The 16,447-nt window shown below is 41.9% G+C and overlaps 1 protein-coding gene across 2 annotated transcripts in view; it reads left to right on the forward strand.

Moving 5' to 3' along the window:
* Positions 1-16,447, forward strand: part of Scaper (S-phase cyclin A associated protein in the ER) — a 424,329-nt gene that overhangs the window by 308,386 nt on the left and 99,496 nt on the right. For both annotated transcript variants that reach the window (XM_004660424.2, XM_004660425.2), the window contains exon 25: positions 3,004-3,127. In XM_004660424.2, the coding sequence (XP_004660481.2) occupies positions 3,004-3,127 (124 nt within the window). The remainder of the gene's footprint in view (positions 1-3,003; positions 3,128-16,447) is intronic.

The raw sequence follows: 16,447 nt of genomic DNA on the forward strand, positions 1-16,447 counted from the left end.
CATCTACAAATCCTACAGGAGATGGATGTGTGAAGGGGAATAAAAAAGCTGGGTGTAGTGACACATGCCTTTGGTCCTATTGCTCAGGAGGCTAAGGCAGGAGAATCCCTGTGAGTTGAGGCCAGCCTGAGCTAGAGTGGGATTCTGCCCTTAGAACAAAACAAACAACACTTTTTCAGAAGTTGCCATGTAGCTCAGTCATTTCCACTGTATCCCAAAGGGACATTTTTTAGGTTCCTAAGGAAGCCTCCAAGCCTCGGAAAAGGGAGAGCTCTACATGTCACAGATAACTTTAGTACATATTCATAAGGAAAAGGAAAATATTGGTAGCATATACCAAAATTTCCCCAATAATATTTGACCGTTTCCTTATATTTCTATTTTCCATAAAAAGCTGGGCATGGTGGCACATGCCTTTAATCCCAGCACTTAGAATGCAGAAATAGGAGGATCGCCATGAGTTCGAGGCCAACCTGAGACTACATAGTGAGTTCCAGGTCAGCCTGGGCTAGAGTGAAGCAACAAACACTGGTTTTAAAATGTAAAAGCAAAGCACTCTTGAGATTGTAGGCACCATCCTGGGGTCTTTGTGTCTATCATCTCACTTAATTCTCATGACAACCCTAGGAAGCTTAAGTATTGTCTCTGTTTTACAAATGAGAAATGGATGCTAAGCCGCAAAATTAGAAACATGCCAAAATCTTGAAACCTAATTGTGTCTTATTCCTATGGTTCGACTCCTAACCAGTACACTTGACTATGACCAATTTTCAGAAGCCTTTCAATTTTGTGAAGCAAGGTATAACTATATGTGAAATATTGCCACAGGAACTCTCTTCAGTTTTTCTCCCACTAAAGCATTGTCTCTATGAGGTCAGTGAGCTCATCTCTATGTCTCCATGAGAAGAGCTTAGCTTATTTGTCTTGTTCACATGGCACGGTGCCTGGCACATGATGAGGCCTTCAGTATCTGCTGAATGATAATACGCAGTAGTTCTTAGACCCGTAGTTCACAGCTCTTGCACACATCAGCATCACCCACACAGCTTTGGAAACATTCGGGTGATAAGCCCTCCCCCACTGCCCAGCTAGTGTCACCAGGACAAGAACTTATGCATATACATTTATAGATCTAATGCTCAGTCAAGTTATAGAACGTGTAGAACAGTGGTTCTTTAACTTGAATATGCATCAGAACCAGCTGCAGGACATGTTACAACACAATATTCTAGAGTGTAGAAAAATGGCTCTGCAGTTTAATGTACTAGCATGAGGGCCTGAGTTCAATTCCCCAGCACCCACATAAATGTGAGTATGGGCATGCACACATGTAGTCCCAGGGGAGCATCGACTGTAGAGTAGCTGGGGCTCCTTAAAATGGCAAGCGGTAGAATAGGTAAGAGACTTATTCTTGAGGAAATTCTTGGATGAGCAAAGCAAACTCATCCAGTGTTCTCCTCTGGCCTCTGCACACACGGGACATGTGCCTCTGTACATGCACGAGCATATACCCCCCCCACACACACATACATGAAAAAAATGCCCATAATTTTCTTAACCCAACTCCCAAAGTTTTGCTTTATTAGATCTGAAATAGAGTTTGACAATTTACACTGTCTACAAGTTCCCAAGGTAATATTGACGCTGTTGATTGATAGGCCACACTTTAAGAAATACTGCCCTCGATTTAAAGGGTTAAATCAAAATATTTTTAGGGGCCTTGGTGGTTAAGGAGCTTGCGTACAAAGGCAAAGGACCCAGGTTAAATTATTCAGGACCCACATAAGCCAGATGCACAAGGGGGTACACATGTCTGTAGTTTGTTTGCAGCAGCCAAAGGCCCAGGTGTGCCCATTCTCTCACTCTCTCCCCCTGCCCCTGTTTCCCTCTCAAATAAATTTTTAAATATTTTTATATAGGACTTAAGCAGGATACTTCAGTCAAACAAGCCAGAATAAATATCAGTCATTCAGGCAATATTGTAGACACAGCCTTCAAAACACCTAAGAGAATGCCACCGTTTGAGCTTGATGCTTTCAGAGTTTCTTTGGCTCGAGGAAATGGCTCAGCAGATTAACACAAGCATGAAGACCTGAGTTTGGATCCCTGGTTTAGAACCCACATAAAGCTAGACACAGTAGCACCTTTCCTCAGGGAGATGGGAGGCGGAGACAGGAGAATCCCTAGAAGCGGGCGGGCCGGCTATCCTGGGGTGTGCAGCGCCAGTGCCAGAGCCCCTGTGTCTAGTAAGGTAGGAAATGAGGACCAGCACCCGGGGCTGTCCTCTGACCGCCCCACGTGTGTCGTGGCATGTGTGTGCCCCCTTACCTACACGTAAACATACATACACACCAAAAATAAATGTTTCTTTAAATACTTTAAATACACACCAAAAATAAATGTTTCTTTAAATACTTTAAATACACTTTTAGTATATTAGAAAAAGAAAGAAACATTTCTTTGGTCAGTTTTGACTGTTTTGGCTTATACCAACCTTGTACCCTCTATAAAGGATGTCCTTATCTGTGTGGGCACAGAATCTGTGTCTGTACCTTCTCTGGGCAGAGTGGGGCTCGCTCCACAGAACTGCATGGTTCTTGCCTCACAGGAACAGCCTCCCGCACCTCCACACGCATCTGCCAGGTCCCAGACCAGCTGGTCTTACAGCGGGAGCTTTGACACTCTTTTCTTCTGGGTGCTTTTAGAAAAACCAAAGTTCCTGATTGGACTGGAGTCTTTGATTAAGAAAGTATCAGAAAGACTAGTATTTTTTTTCTATTGTATGTACTGCAACTAATCGAAATTAATAAGAACTATTAGGTACTAATGAACACTGTGTTTAGGTAAAAATTAGTCTTTTACCTCAGTCTGCTAGGCCTCCTGCCTGATAATATTGTCTTTGTTATAAGAGCCACTTCCATCCTTCTGCACCATTGATTGTATGTAGTTAGAGAAGAGCTGCTTAGCTTTAACAAATGGTGTTTTTCTTTCTCCTCCTATTAGGTCTCTCTGCAATGCAATCAATGTTTACAACCTCACCTGCAGTAACTGTTCAGAAAACTGCATGGATGTTCTGTTTAGTAACAAGATTACCTTCTTAATGGATCTCCTCATACACCAGTTGACGGTACGTACCTTCTTGCTTTGACTTAGAAGTATTCAAGGTTTGAGAAGTATTTGCTGTGACCAGAACTAAAAATTTCAGCTTTACTGTCCTGACTGGGAAAAAAAGTGAAGCTATTTTGGAATGTAAAATAGGTACTGGCAGATAAACCTTTTAATTATTTGAACATTTTATATTGAATTCTCCTAAATTCTAATGTTTAATGGATAATAGACATGTAACACTTGTAAAAAAAAAAAAAACAACATAAATTTTCAGATTACACTTGGCTTTGAAACCACGTGGACTCAATGCCAAACCTCTAAAGCACAGGAATAAATGCTGTATGTAAAAGAAAAGAAAGCTGAAAATGCCTAAAAGCCCTTGCCAGCATGGGGGAAAAGACTGATTTATAAAGGACTTTTTGATGGCCATTTAGATTTAAATGAAAATTTAGGAAATACGTCTATAAGAAAGGGACAAACCTGCTACACTTTTGAAATGTGAACAAGAAGCCAATTAAAGCTTCAGTCACAGAGGTTGAAAGAGGGAAAAGCCCAGTGTAATATCCAAATGCTTAGGTCTGTCAACCACCACAGTCTTCAGAACATAGCCCTGGGACCAGAGGTTTCCTGGTAAAGTTTCTGAGCCCCTGAGGTATTGGCACAAAATCTCTTTCAGGCTGCATATTTACAACACAGGAGATTTACTTTTCAGAACCAACTTTTTATTCAGCACACAGTCGTAATAGTGTGTCTTTAAACTCTCAACCTTTGCTCCTTTCTTCCTGTGACTGGTTAGTTCCTCTCTGCTTTGTAGGCCTCACTTGAAGCATAATGGCACCTTCCTCATGACATCTTCACCAATATTACTCTTTTCCTAGTTCCAGGTTAAGAATATGTTTTATGTAATATATATCTCATAGACTTTATCACATTAAATCTTAATTACTTACTTTTCCATTTCTCCCACTATTGCTAAAACTGATAGAGGCAGAGGGTAATGGATTACTGTCTCTAAGATCTTAGCAGAGGACTGGGCACTTTGTAGAATCAGTACACCATTGGATGGCTATATGAATAAATAAATTAATTCTAAACCCTAACAAGCTGAAAATCAAAAAGGGAATTAAGCCTTTCTATGCAGGCCTACTGAGGGTAGGTCACAGTAGGTGAGAGCAGAGATGCAGACCAGAACTACTGCATGGTGTGGCAGTGGCTATTTTTAGTGATGACAAGGAGTTATAATTCAAAGGCTAGGCAGCTCTCATGGAAAACCTGACGACCTGCACCAGGGAGATGGCAATAGACAATGTAGACACTCAGAAGGTATCAAAGCAGAGATTCAGAAGTTGTGGAGAGCTCAACACTAAAGTAGATTTATAACACATCCATCAAGGCTCAGGAACCATTGTGGAAGAGGGGGGCAGAAAGATTGTAAGAGCCACAGGGTAGGAAGGAGTATTCAGAGGCACTGCCTTCCCACAGTGACTGGCTGCTGCATTCATAACCCATAGCCCATGGTGAATGCCAGTACCTCACTGAGGAGGGCCCTCAGTGCAACTGGGCAGGCAGGAGGGAGATGGGACCAACACATGATTTATCCATGCAACCAAGTTTCTAATTAATAAAAATATAATTTAAGGACTAAAGTGTTTATGATTTTACTTAAAAAATAAGTCACTAAAATATGGATAAATCATTTTAACAAAATAATTCTTCAGAAATAGAAAAGATTTATTATCTGTTGTTAGACCTTTCATTACAGGCATATCGATTTATATTGCTTTATTTGATTTTCAGAACAGTCTTATCATTATCCTGTGTCATAGATGAGGAAACTTCAGTCTCTGAGGGGTTGACTCTCCCACAGTTAAATAGATGTAAATCACAGAGACAAGTTTCAAACCTAATCCTGTCAAATTGAGGGACCAGCTATATAATAACTGATTTTCAAAAATGTCAACCTTGTGAAAGACAAGGCAAAAGAAGGAGCTGTCATTGTCTGGAGTTGGTCAAGGAGAATAGCTCTTAAATGTAATATGGGATCCTGAGAGAAAAAGGAAACTGAGAAATTTAAGTAAAGTCTATAAAATAGTTAATCTTATTGACTCAATCCTAATTTCTTCCTTCCAATAATTATACTGTGGTTTTGTAAAATATTAACAGAAAAGGGCACTGGGTTAAGGGGACATTCTATTTTTTATAATGTACTTGTTGATTTAAAATTGTTTCAAAATGGGCTGGAGAAATGGTTTAGTGGTTAAGCGCTTGCCTGTGAAGCCTAAGGACCCCGGTTCAAGTCTCGATTCCCCAGGACCCACGTTGGCCAGATGCATAAGGGGGCACACACATCTGGAATTCATTCACAGTGGCTGGAGGCCCTGGCGTACCCATTCTCTCTCTCTCTGCCTCTTTCTCTCTTTGTCCTTTCAGGAAATTTCTTTGTAGGAGTAGAAGCAGACATAGAAGATGACATTGTGTAACCTGGGATGATATAATAAAATACTATTGACTTCGTAGCTTATATGCAACCAAAAATATTTTCTCATAGTTGTGAAAATTAGCAATTGAAGCCAGGGTGCCATTATGGTCAAGTTCTTATGCAGGCCCTCTTCTGTGGTGTAGAATACTTTTCTTTTGTTTTGTTTATTTGGTTTTTTTTTTTTTTTTTCACCTGAAATTTGCTATGTAGTCTCAGGCTGGACTCAAACTCACAGTGATCCTCCTACTCTGGGATGAAAGGTGTGCACCACCACGCCCAGCCTGTGTTGTAGAATTCTTACTGTATCCTCACATGATGTAGAAGAGTAAGCTAGCTCCATGGCCTTTTCTTTCTTTTTTCAAAAAATAAATACACACACACACACACACACACACACACACACACACATATACATACATACACACACACACACATATATATATATATATACACACACACATACACATACACATACACATACACATACACATATACATATACATATACATATACATATACATATACATGTGTGTGTGTGTGTGTGACACTTCTATACTTAGAGACAACAAACCATGGAATTTCCCTCCTCTCTTCATAACTCTGCTCTCTGTCATATAACTCCCTCTTTCCATTAGTCTGTCTTTTATTTTGATGTCATCATCTTTTGTTCCTATTATGAAGGTCTTGTATAGGTATTGCTACATGCTACCACTGCAAGGTCTTGGATACTGAGGCCAGTTTCTATACAGACAGTTGTATATAAGGAGTGGTACCCTTCTTTTGGTTCTTAAATTCTTTCTGCCACCTCTTCCTCAATGGACCCTGAGCCTTGGAGGGTGTGAGATGTTTCAGTGCTGGACACACCTCCGTCCCTTCTTCTCAGCACTATGTTGCCTTTTGGGTCATTCCACTGGTCATTGCCATCTGAAAAGAGAAGCTTCTCTAGCCAGAAGTGAGAGTAGCATTAATATATGAATATGAACATTAAGTGTAGTGCTATCAGGGCAATTTGGTGAGAGTAATATATGCATTTATCCAGACAAGAGCAGGCTTTATACCCCTAAGGCTTATGACCTCCCCTGCCATAGGCTTTTGATTAGGTTTTCAGTACCAGGCACGTATTCCCTCCCATAGAACGTTTGTGGTGCTAGCTATATTCCAGGAGTTTGCAAAGTACCTTGCAGTCCAATTAGAGAGCAGTTGGCTTCCCCCAGAGCCAACATGCCACTATTATATTTGTTCAGTCATTTGGCCTGTCTGGCCAAACTTGAGGCTTCCAGCGTCCACTGTTTTCACTGCTGATGACTTCTGTCTCCCATAAGACTGCATATAGTGCAGCTTTTTCCAGCTTTCACTTGGATGGGCTACAGGGAAAGGGTTTTCTGCTCAGCACCAGCTTGATTTCTCAGTGACATTGCCGCTCAGGCATGTGAAGTCTTCAGCAATAGGGTCTTACCATCTCTTTCTCATGGGAAACCAAGGGCCTTGTCCATGGCCTTTTCTTGTGAGGACACTGATTCTACTCACAAGGGCTCTGTCCTTATGTCTAATTACCTCCCAAAGATCCACCTCCACATATCTACACAATACAGATCAAATGTCAGTGTTTCAGTTGGGCGGGAAACACAAACCTTCATGTGCTCATGTCATAACTCGTATACTGAAAAGTGTCAATACATCCTGTGCAGAGTGCTAAGAGAGCACAGGGAAGGATGTTCAGTAGTTCTCCCTGGTACTGTCACAGTGGAGGGACATTTGAGTTCCTTCTTAGCTCCCCATAATAGCTATCATTTACTAAGTGCCAGCTATATGCCAGGAGCTGCTAAGTACCTTATTTCCCTGTTATTTGAAAGCCCTGCCTACCTTTGAATAATGTCCCCTTGACTGTGACCTCGCTTGCAGAAGCTTTCAATCTCTCAACCAGTGGGCTTCACCAACTGTATGTTTGTTTTGCTCTGCTAATGTTGCTTGGTTTGGAACTGTAATGCAGAGACGTTTGTTTGTCAAACACATTTCAGCCCTCCTGTCCTTCTACGTGGCACCTTCTGAGTGTTTGAGTTCCTTTTAGGCTCCTTATTCTGTAGCTGGCAGCTTTGTTGTTCAGTAACTGGGTTTGTGGCAGTGAGTGAGCCGAGAAAGATGTGTTTCCTGATTCGGGGTGTGGCAACAAGGTTTTTCTTCTGGAGATCATTCGAGTGCATTTATGTTTTTTCTAGCTAGCTAGTTTTAATAAGTATGTAACTGAAATATCTAGTAATATGTCAGTACCCTTTAAATAACGAATAAAAAAGCATCAGCTTATTTTTCAGAAGGAATAGAAAAATTGATAAAAGAAGCTAACTAGCTTTAATCTGATGGGATTTTTTTAAGTTTTTTTAATTTATTATTTTTTTTTTTTACTAATTAGTTTTGTACTCAGTGAGTACAGTCAAGTTGGTACCATTGTTAGGCTCATCCATGTACTACCCCCTGCCCCGGCCCCTCCTTGTTGAATTTTATGGGTCATGTATTGTGGAGTTAGCCTACAGTTATGGGTAGGAGAAATATCTCTGCATATCATGACTCAACATGTGGCTCTGACATTCTTTCTGCCCCCTCTTCTGCAAAGTTTCCCTGAGCCATGTTGGGTTCATTTTTGGTCTGCTTCAGTGATGAGGTGATGGGGGTCTCTGGATATCTGATATGGTAGAAGTGGATTGTTCTCTGTGTCGATCTCCTTCACCCTTGTGCTGGTACCCATTTCACCAAGAGAACAGCACCCTTGCTTGTTTTGCCCATTGTTCTTAGTTTCAGCTGGGGCCCTTTTGAGGTATGATGGGCTGGTTCTCTCCTTAGGATTTGCATCTGTCTGAAAAAGAGAAGCAGATTCTCCAATGGAGAGTAAAGTTAGCACCAGACAAATGGAATAACCCTTATTTTTTTTAGAGAGAATTTAATAGGTGTAGGCCCTCTTGTATCCCATGATTGGTGGTAGCTTGATAATGGAGAGTGGGCTCATTTTTGGATTTGGTTCTGACATGGTTCCCAGCTCCAGCAGTGGGTTCCATTCCACTGAGCAGATCAGTTGGCCAAATCAAGAGCAGTTGGTTTCCCACCATGGCTATGCACCACTATTGTACTCATGTGACCATCATGACATGTTATTTGCTGCTAAATAGGTGAGACCATGAGTTGCTTGGACAGATATTGGTCATTTTCCCCCAGTTGCATATGTAGCACCTTCTGGCAGTAGACATGCTGACTATCTGGGGACTGACTCTCTTCCAATTTCCAGCCATCGCATTCCATTTTACATGTCAACCGCATATGGTGATAGGATTTTTAAGACACTTGGTTATTCTGCCTTTCTGGCTCTTCGGCAAACCCAAATGCTTTAGAAGACATTTTTCTTCCAGTCTATCTACTTGGAATTTACTTTAACATCTTATATTTCATTTCAGTTACCTTTTCAAAGCACTGTTCTGATACCAGGGTTATAGAATTTAGCAAAAGTCCTTCAATGTAGAAGCCCACATTTGAGAAGTGAAAAAGTACATGCATAAATATCAAAGACAAGTTGTGAGCAGTTCTGTAATGTCCTCAGAGCCAGATTAGCCCAAGCAACCTAGAATAGAAACTAGCACATAATAGGAGTTTGTTGTATGTTTGATGAATGGAAGAACAAATTCCACCTTGGGGAATTTTGAGGAGCTGGACCTGGCTATACCTATTATATGAATGGAGTGTCTATAGTTCTGTATTTCTAAGTTTTAGAAAATATAAATCAACATTTGTGACACTATAAAAGTACATACTTCTTGCAGTACAAATGCAAAGTAGCATTTTTAAGATAAGTTCTGTGGGAATTTGGAGCCCTGCAAAAACTAGTTCTTTTTAAAGTCAGGTTTCCCCCAGGAATAGAAACCAAATATTATATTCTATGAAGCATGAAGGATTTAAAATATATGAAAGCAGATTGCTTCCTTCATTAGGTAATTAAGCATCTTCTGCGAGCCTCGATCAGCACAGTGCATAGAACAATAGCTGTCTTCTTAAGGAAAGCAGACATGCATGTTGGAAGGTAATAAAAAGACCCACGAAAAGAGCAAGATGGTAGAATATTAGCTTCAGACCTCATTCCCCATTGAGACATTGACTTAATATTCTGGCCAGCATACCTTTATGAGATCTCCAGAAACCAGTTAAGTTGTACCCTGTGTAACCTCAAAGCCAAAAATAGCCACATTGAAGCAGGTAAAAAGAGCTATTTTACTTTCCCCATGACTGCCCTTCCCCAAGCCAGCACAGCTTAGTACCTAGGCAGAATGTCTTGGCTCATGGCTTTTACAGGACATGTTTGGGGAGAAAGAACAGTGGATCAAGCATCCGATGTTTCAGCTTTTGGGAGGGCTGTCTGCAGGACTAATCTGTCTTTCCTGATGCAGAACTCAGCATAACTTGATGCTTCATGACAGCTGAGTTCCAACAACATAGACAACTTGCTTTAGCTCCAAAGGAGCCTCAGTACTCAGAAAAGAGCAAATTGACATGTTCAGAGATGGCACACACCAATCAGTTCTCCCTCAGAAGGAAGAAGAGCAGAGTCATTCAGTGTTCCAGCTTTTTATTTTGTCATCGTCACCACCCTTATCATTATTTGTATGTATAGGAGACATACCGCAACATGCATATGGAGGTCAGAGGACAAGCTTGGGGTGTTGGGTCCTCTATTTCCACCTTGCTTGGGACAGAGTCTCTTGTTTTTAGCTGCTGGAAAGGCCAGATTAGCTGGCCCTGAAGCTTCAGGATTCTCCTGACTACCTCACATTGCTGCAGACATGTTGGAATTATAGGTGTATGTGTCACTTCTTGTCCAGCTTTATGTGGGTGCTGCAGAGCTGAACGCCAGTTGATAGGCTTGTGGAAGAAGCACCTTTTAACTGAACACTCTTCCTATCCCTTTTCCTGCTTGTTAGTGGGCTCCATGGGAGACTTCTATTGCTCTCATCTGTCTTGGGGTACTCAAGAGAGGCCAAACAACTTTGGACATGACTGAGAACAAGAGGATAGTGATGCTCATTACTTTACAACCAGAGACTGTTAAGAATGTAATACAATACCAGAGAGTAAGAGATAATGATCTCCTGATTCAGAAAGCTTTTGTCTTCATCCTGAGGTGGTACACACATGACTCAAAGAAGTTGCATCACTCCAAAACTATTCCAGAGGCTCCAGAATCTTCACACAGGCTGATTCTTGAGTGCCTTTCCTGTTGGAAGCTAATCTGTAAGGAGTAAAGGAGAGGTGGTTAATTTCTCAAGTGCACAGATCCCTTCAGAAGTTGTGGGGCTCAGGCTGGAGAGATGGCTTAGAAGTTAAGGCACTTGCCTGCAAAGCCTGTGGACCCATATTTGACTCCACATCCCACATAAGCCAGACACACAAGATGACACAAGCACACAAGGTTGCATATGCGCACAAGGTGGCGCACACATCTGAAGTTCAATTGCAGTGGCTGGAGGCCCTGGCACACCAATTCTCTCACTCAGTCCCATTAAAAACTAAAACATTTTAAAGCCGGGCATGGTGACACATGCCTTTAATCCCAGCACTTGGGAGGCAGAGGTAGGAGGATCACCATGAGTTTGAGGCCACCCTGAGAACATAGTGAATTCCAGGTCAGCCTGGGCTAGAGTGAGACCCTACCTCAAAAAAATAAAATACTATAATAATTAAAAAAAAAGTTTTAGCTGGGGTGGTGGCTCACGCCTTTAATCCCAGCATGTGGGAGGCAGAGGTAGGAGGATTGCCATAAGTTTGAAGCCACCCTGAGACAACATAGTGAATTCCAGGTCAGCCTGACCTAGAGTGAGACCCTACCTAGAAAAAGAAAAAATAAAAATAAAAATAAACAAAATGTTGTGGGGACTGAAGAGATGGTTTAGTGGTTAAGGTACTTGCCTGTGAAGCCTAAGGACCCATGTTCCATCTTTCTCCAGATCCCATGTAAGCCAGATGCACAAAGATGAGGAAAACGTAAGGTCACACATGCACACTAGATGGCATACCCATCTGGAGTTTGATTGCAGTTGTTGAAGCCCTGCCATGCCAATTCTCCCTCTCTCTCAAAACAAAGGAAGGAAGGGAGGGAGGGAGGGAGGGAGGGACGGAGGGGGGAAAGAAGGGAGGAAAGAAGGAAGAAGGGAATGGAAGGGAAAAAGTTGTGGGGCTGAAGAGATGGCTTAGTGGCTAGAGGCCTCTGTATGCCCATTCTTTCTCCCTCCCTCTCTTTCTTTCTCTCTTAAAATAAATAAATACTTTTTTTTTCATTTTTATTTATTTATTTGAGAGTGACAGAGAGAGAGGGAGAGACACAGATAGAGAGAGAATGAGCACGCCAGGGCTTCCAGCCACTGCAAATGAACTCCAGATGCGTGCACCCCCTTGTGCATCTGGCTAACGTGGGTCCTGGGGAATTGAGCCTCAAATCGGGGTCCTCGGGCTTCGCAGGCAAGCACTTAACCGCTAAGCCATCTTCCAGCCCAAATAAATACTTTTTAAAAAAAGAAAAAAAATTGTGAAATGGCACAGAGAAATAGGGACCACAAGGGAATCAAGTAAGCATGTTAACCAGTCCTCAAGAAGTAGAGGCAGTGAGCCAACTGACAAGAAACACAAAACAGCTCTCATGAAAATGCTGTCAAAAAAACTTGGAATGAGGAAAATGAGAATAGCAACAAAGATAAAAATATAAAAAGAGGGCTGGAGAGATGACTCAGTGGTTAAGGCCCATGCCTACAAAGCCTAAGGAACCAGGTTTGATTCTCCAGGTCCCATATAAGCCAGACGCTCATAGTGGCGCATACGTCTGGAGTTTGTTTGCAGTGGCTAGAAGCCCTGGTGTGCCCATTTTCTTCCTCTCTCTTTCTCTCTCTCTGGCTGTAATAATAACACATACATACACACCCAAACAAATTTTGTAGGTGAAGTATGTAACTGCACTATAGAAGTCTAACCACAGCCTTAATCAAGCAGAAGAAAATATCAGCAAACTGAAAAACAAGTCATCTGAAATTACCAAGTCAAACTAACTAAAAGGGAAAAAAACAGAGGGAAAGGGGGAAAGGATACATAAAACTAAAGATGGCATATATTAGTACTATGGAAACCCAATTCTTCATTAGCTAATTAACGATATAACTTCTTTAATCCCAGCACTTGGGAGGCAGAGGTAGGAGGGTCGCCATGAGCTCAAGGCCACCCTGAGACTACGGAGTGAATTCCAGGTCAGCCTGGGCTAGAGTGAAACGCTACCTCGAAAAAATTAAAAATTGAAAACAAAATAATAAAAGATATAGCTGTCTTAGAAAGAGAGACAAGAAAAATCCTGCTGGGGTGGAAAATCCTTTATCTTAAAACCATGGCACTTGTAAATCCCAGTACCAGAATTGGGTCACTACCCTCAACACACACAGTGAGCAGGTCAGGGAGATCTGTGAAGCCCCCAAAACAATGTAGGTCACTGGGAAAGCTCTAGTGACCCATCAGAACTACATGCTAAGAGCCAGTTGCAGAAGACATCACCGGCTGTGGTTGCAGGACATTGAGAAATCAAGCTGGAATTGAGATAGCCATCTCCCTGCTGGCTAGCTATCATAGAGAGATAAAAATGTGAACAAGCAGTGGGTCCAACAGGCTACAAAATCAACCAGCTAGGCAAGATGTACCACCCAAGGGTGCAATAGTGCCACATAAGTGATTATGGCAAACGACTGCTCTCTGACTGGATACAAAACCCACTGAATGGGAGGGAATTCATGCCTGGTACTAAGATCCAGGTCAGAAGCCTATGGCTGGGAAGGGCATAGTCCCCAGAGGCAAGCTTCCACTGTTCTTTGGCAATATGGAGAGGTTATGCCCATCAAGAATCCTTCTAAATATGTATGTTTATCCCCTTTGAGCAATGCTGCTTGATTAGAGAACCTGAATTTTTATAGATGGCAGTGAATATCAGGGTAACAATAAAAAGTCAAGTACAAAGACACAGCAAATGTGAAATCATGAAGAGAAAAGTGACTTGCCAAAGACAGTGGAATGCACATAAAACCATGAGCTATTTACTCTGCAGCTACATAGTCAGCAGGGAGTGATGTATTCAAGTCCCGGATCAACTGATCTTTGACAAGATTGCCAAGAATACATACAATGGAAGTGAGTCTTTAGCAGTGATGTTGAGAAAACTGGATATTCACATACAAAAGGATGAAACTGGACCCTTGTCTTATACCATAAACTAAACTGCACTTCATATAGTTTAAACATTTAAATGTGAGGTTTAAAGTATTAACTGGGTTGAGATTGCTCTGTGGGTAAAGTGCTTGCTGCACATGAGTGAGGACATTAGCTCAGTCCCCAAAGCCCACATAAAGCACAGGACAGTAGCATGGGTCTGTATTCCCAGCTCTCACTGTGGTGGGGCAAAGACCAGAGAATCCCTAGAAGCACATGGACTAGCTTGCCAGACAATTGCAACAAAAGACCATGTCTTAAAAATGTGGAAGGGGGACTGGAGAGATGGCTTAGCAGTTAAGCACTTGCCTGTGAAGCCTAAGGACCCCGGTTCAAGGCTCGGTTCCCCAGGTCCCACGTTAGCCAGATGCAGAAGGGGGCGCACGCGTCTGGAGTTCGTTTGCAGTGGCTGGAAGCCCTGGTGCGCCCATTCTCTCTCTCTCCCTCTATCTGTCTTTCTCCCTGTGTCTGTCGCTCTCAAATAAATAAATAAAAAATGAACAAAAAATATTTAAAAAAAAAATGTGGAAGGGGAGGCTGGGCATAGTGGCACACGCCTTTAATCCCAGCACTTGGGAGGCAGAGGTAGGAGGATAGCTGTGAGCTCTAGGCCACCGTGACTGCATAGTGAATTCCAGGTCAGCCTGGGCTAGAGTGAGACCCTACCTCAAAAAAAAAAAAAAAAAGTAGAATAGGAGGCTAGGCATGGTGACACATGCCTTTAATCCCATCACTTGGGAGGCAGAGGTTGGAGGATCGCTGAAAGTTCGAGGCCACCCTGAGACTACAGAGTTAATTCTAGGTCAGCCAGGACCAGAATGAGATCCTACCTCGAAAAACCAAAAAAAAAAAAAAAAAGTGGAAGGGGAAGACCAGTACCCCAGATAATCTTTTGACTTTACATGCTCCCTAGAGTGTGCGCCTATATTCAGTTATGTAGATATGCATGCAGGTGTGCACACACACATCATACAGTATACACAAAAGAGATTTTTCAAATATAACTTTTGGGGCTGGAGAGATTGCTTAGCGGTTAAGGCACTTACTTGCCTGCAAAACCTAAGGACCCATGTTCAACTCCCCAGATCCCATGCTAGCCAGATGCACAAGGTGATACATACACACAGTCACACATGTACACAAGGTAGCACACGCATCTGGAGTTCAGTTACAGTGGTTGGAGGCCCTGGCATGCCAATTTTCTCCTTCTCTATCTCTCTTGCTCACTCTCTCATGGGAAAAAAAAAGGCCAATCTGTTGGGCTTGCCTCAAAAACAAACAAATAAGAAGTGGCCTTAGAGAGCCACCTTGCCCTTCAGCACATGAGGGCTCATCTACGAGACAGCAGAACTGAACCCTTGGTGCCTGGAGCCTGAGCTTCTCAACCTTTCTGTTGTGTATAATGTATCCAACTCATATTTTGTATAGCACGTCAAACAGATCATCAGGAGTTAATATCTAAAATATGTAATGAGCTCAATACAAAATATACATAAATGATCCAGTTAAAAGTAGAACTTGAATAGACATTTCTCCAAAGAAGGTATACAAATGGAAAACTACTATATGGAAAGCTAAATCACAAATCATTAAGAAAATGTAGAAAATCAAGACCACAATGCTGTATCACTTCACACCGTTAGAGTGGTCTTTTATTTTTAATTAGAAAAGAGCAATTATTGTGAGGCTGTGGCAAAATTAAACCCTTCTGTACCATTAGGGCTACAAAATTATGCAGGTACTATAGAAAACAGTATGGAAAGTTGTCAAAAAATTAAAAATAGCCGGGCGTGGTGGCGCACGCCTTTAATCCCAGCACTCGGGAGGCAGAGGTAGGAGGATCGCTGAGAGTTCGAGGCCACCCTGAGACTATATAGTGAATTCCAGGTCAGCCTGAGCCAGAGTGAGGCCCTACCTCAAAAAACCAAAAAAAATAAAATAAAATAAAAATTAAAAATAAAACTACCATAGGATTCATCAGTCACACTTCTGAGTATCCAAAAGAATTTAAATTAGAATCTTGAAAGATAGTGCAGATGGTCATGCTGAAGCCAACAAATAAAAATAAATAGTATAGACAAATTATGAGATGTTACTAAGCCTTCTTAAAATTGAAATCCTAATTGTAATTAAACATTGTACAGCATGAACAAATCTTGATATTATACTAGTTGGGAAAAAACTGAAAACATTTGTTATTGCTGTAACCAAATACCTGATAAGAAAAAACTTAAGGAAGGGGGTTGGCTTGAAGTTTGATTGGATGCAGTCCATCATGTCAGGGAAGGCCTGGTGGCAAGATGAGAGGTGGCTAACCACATTACCTCTGCAGTCAGGAGGCAGAGACTGATGGGAAGTACGGCCAGGATATAAAAATCCCAGGCTCATCCCCAGTGACCCACTGCCTCCAGCAAGGCTCTATCTCCTAAAGGTCCTAAGTGGCTGGAGGCCCTGGCACGCCAGTTCCCAAAAGCTTCCCAAACAATGCTACCAGCTGGGCATCAAGTATTCAGATGCATGGGCCTATAGTATTTCACATTCACAGCACAACATTCATCAATCACAACAGTAGAAAAACTGCATGATTCCACT

The sequence above is a fragment of the Jaculus jaculus genome, chromosome 10 (genome assembly GCF_020740685.1).
Source record: "Jaculus jaculus isolate mJacJac1 chromosome 10, mJacJac1.mat.Y.cur, whole genome shotgun sequence".
Classification (NCBI taxonomy): domain Eukaryota; kingdom Metazoa; phylum Chordata; class Mammalia; order Rodentia; family Dipodidae; genus Jaculus; species Jaculus jaculus.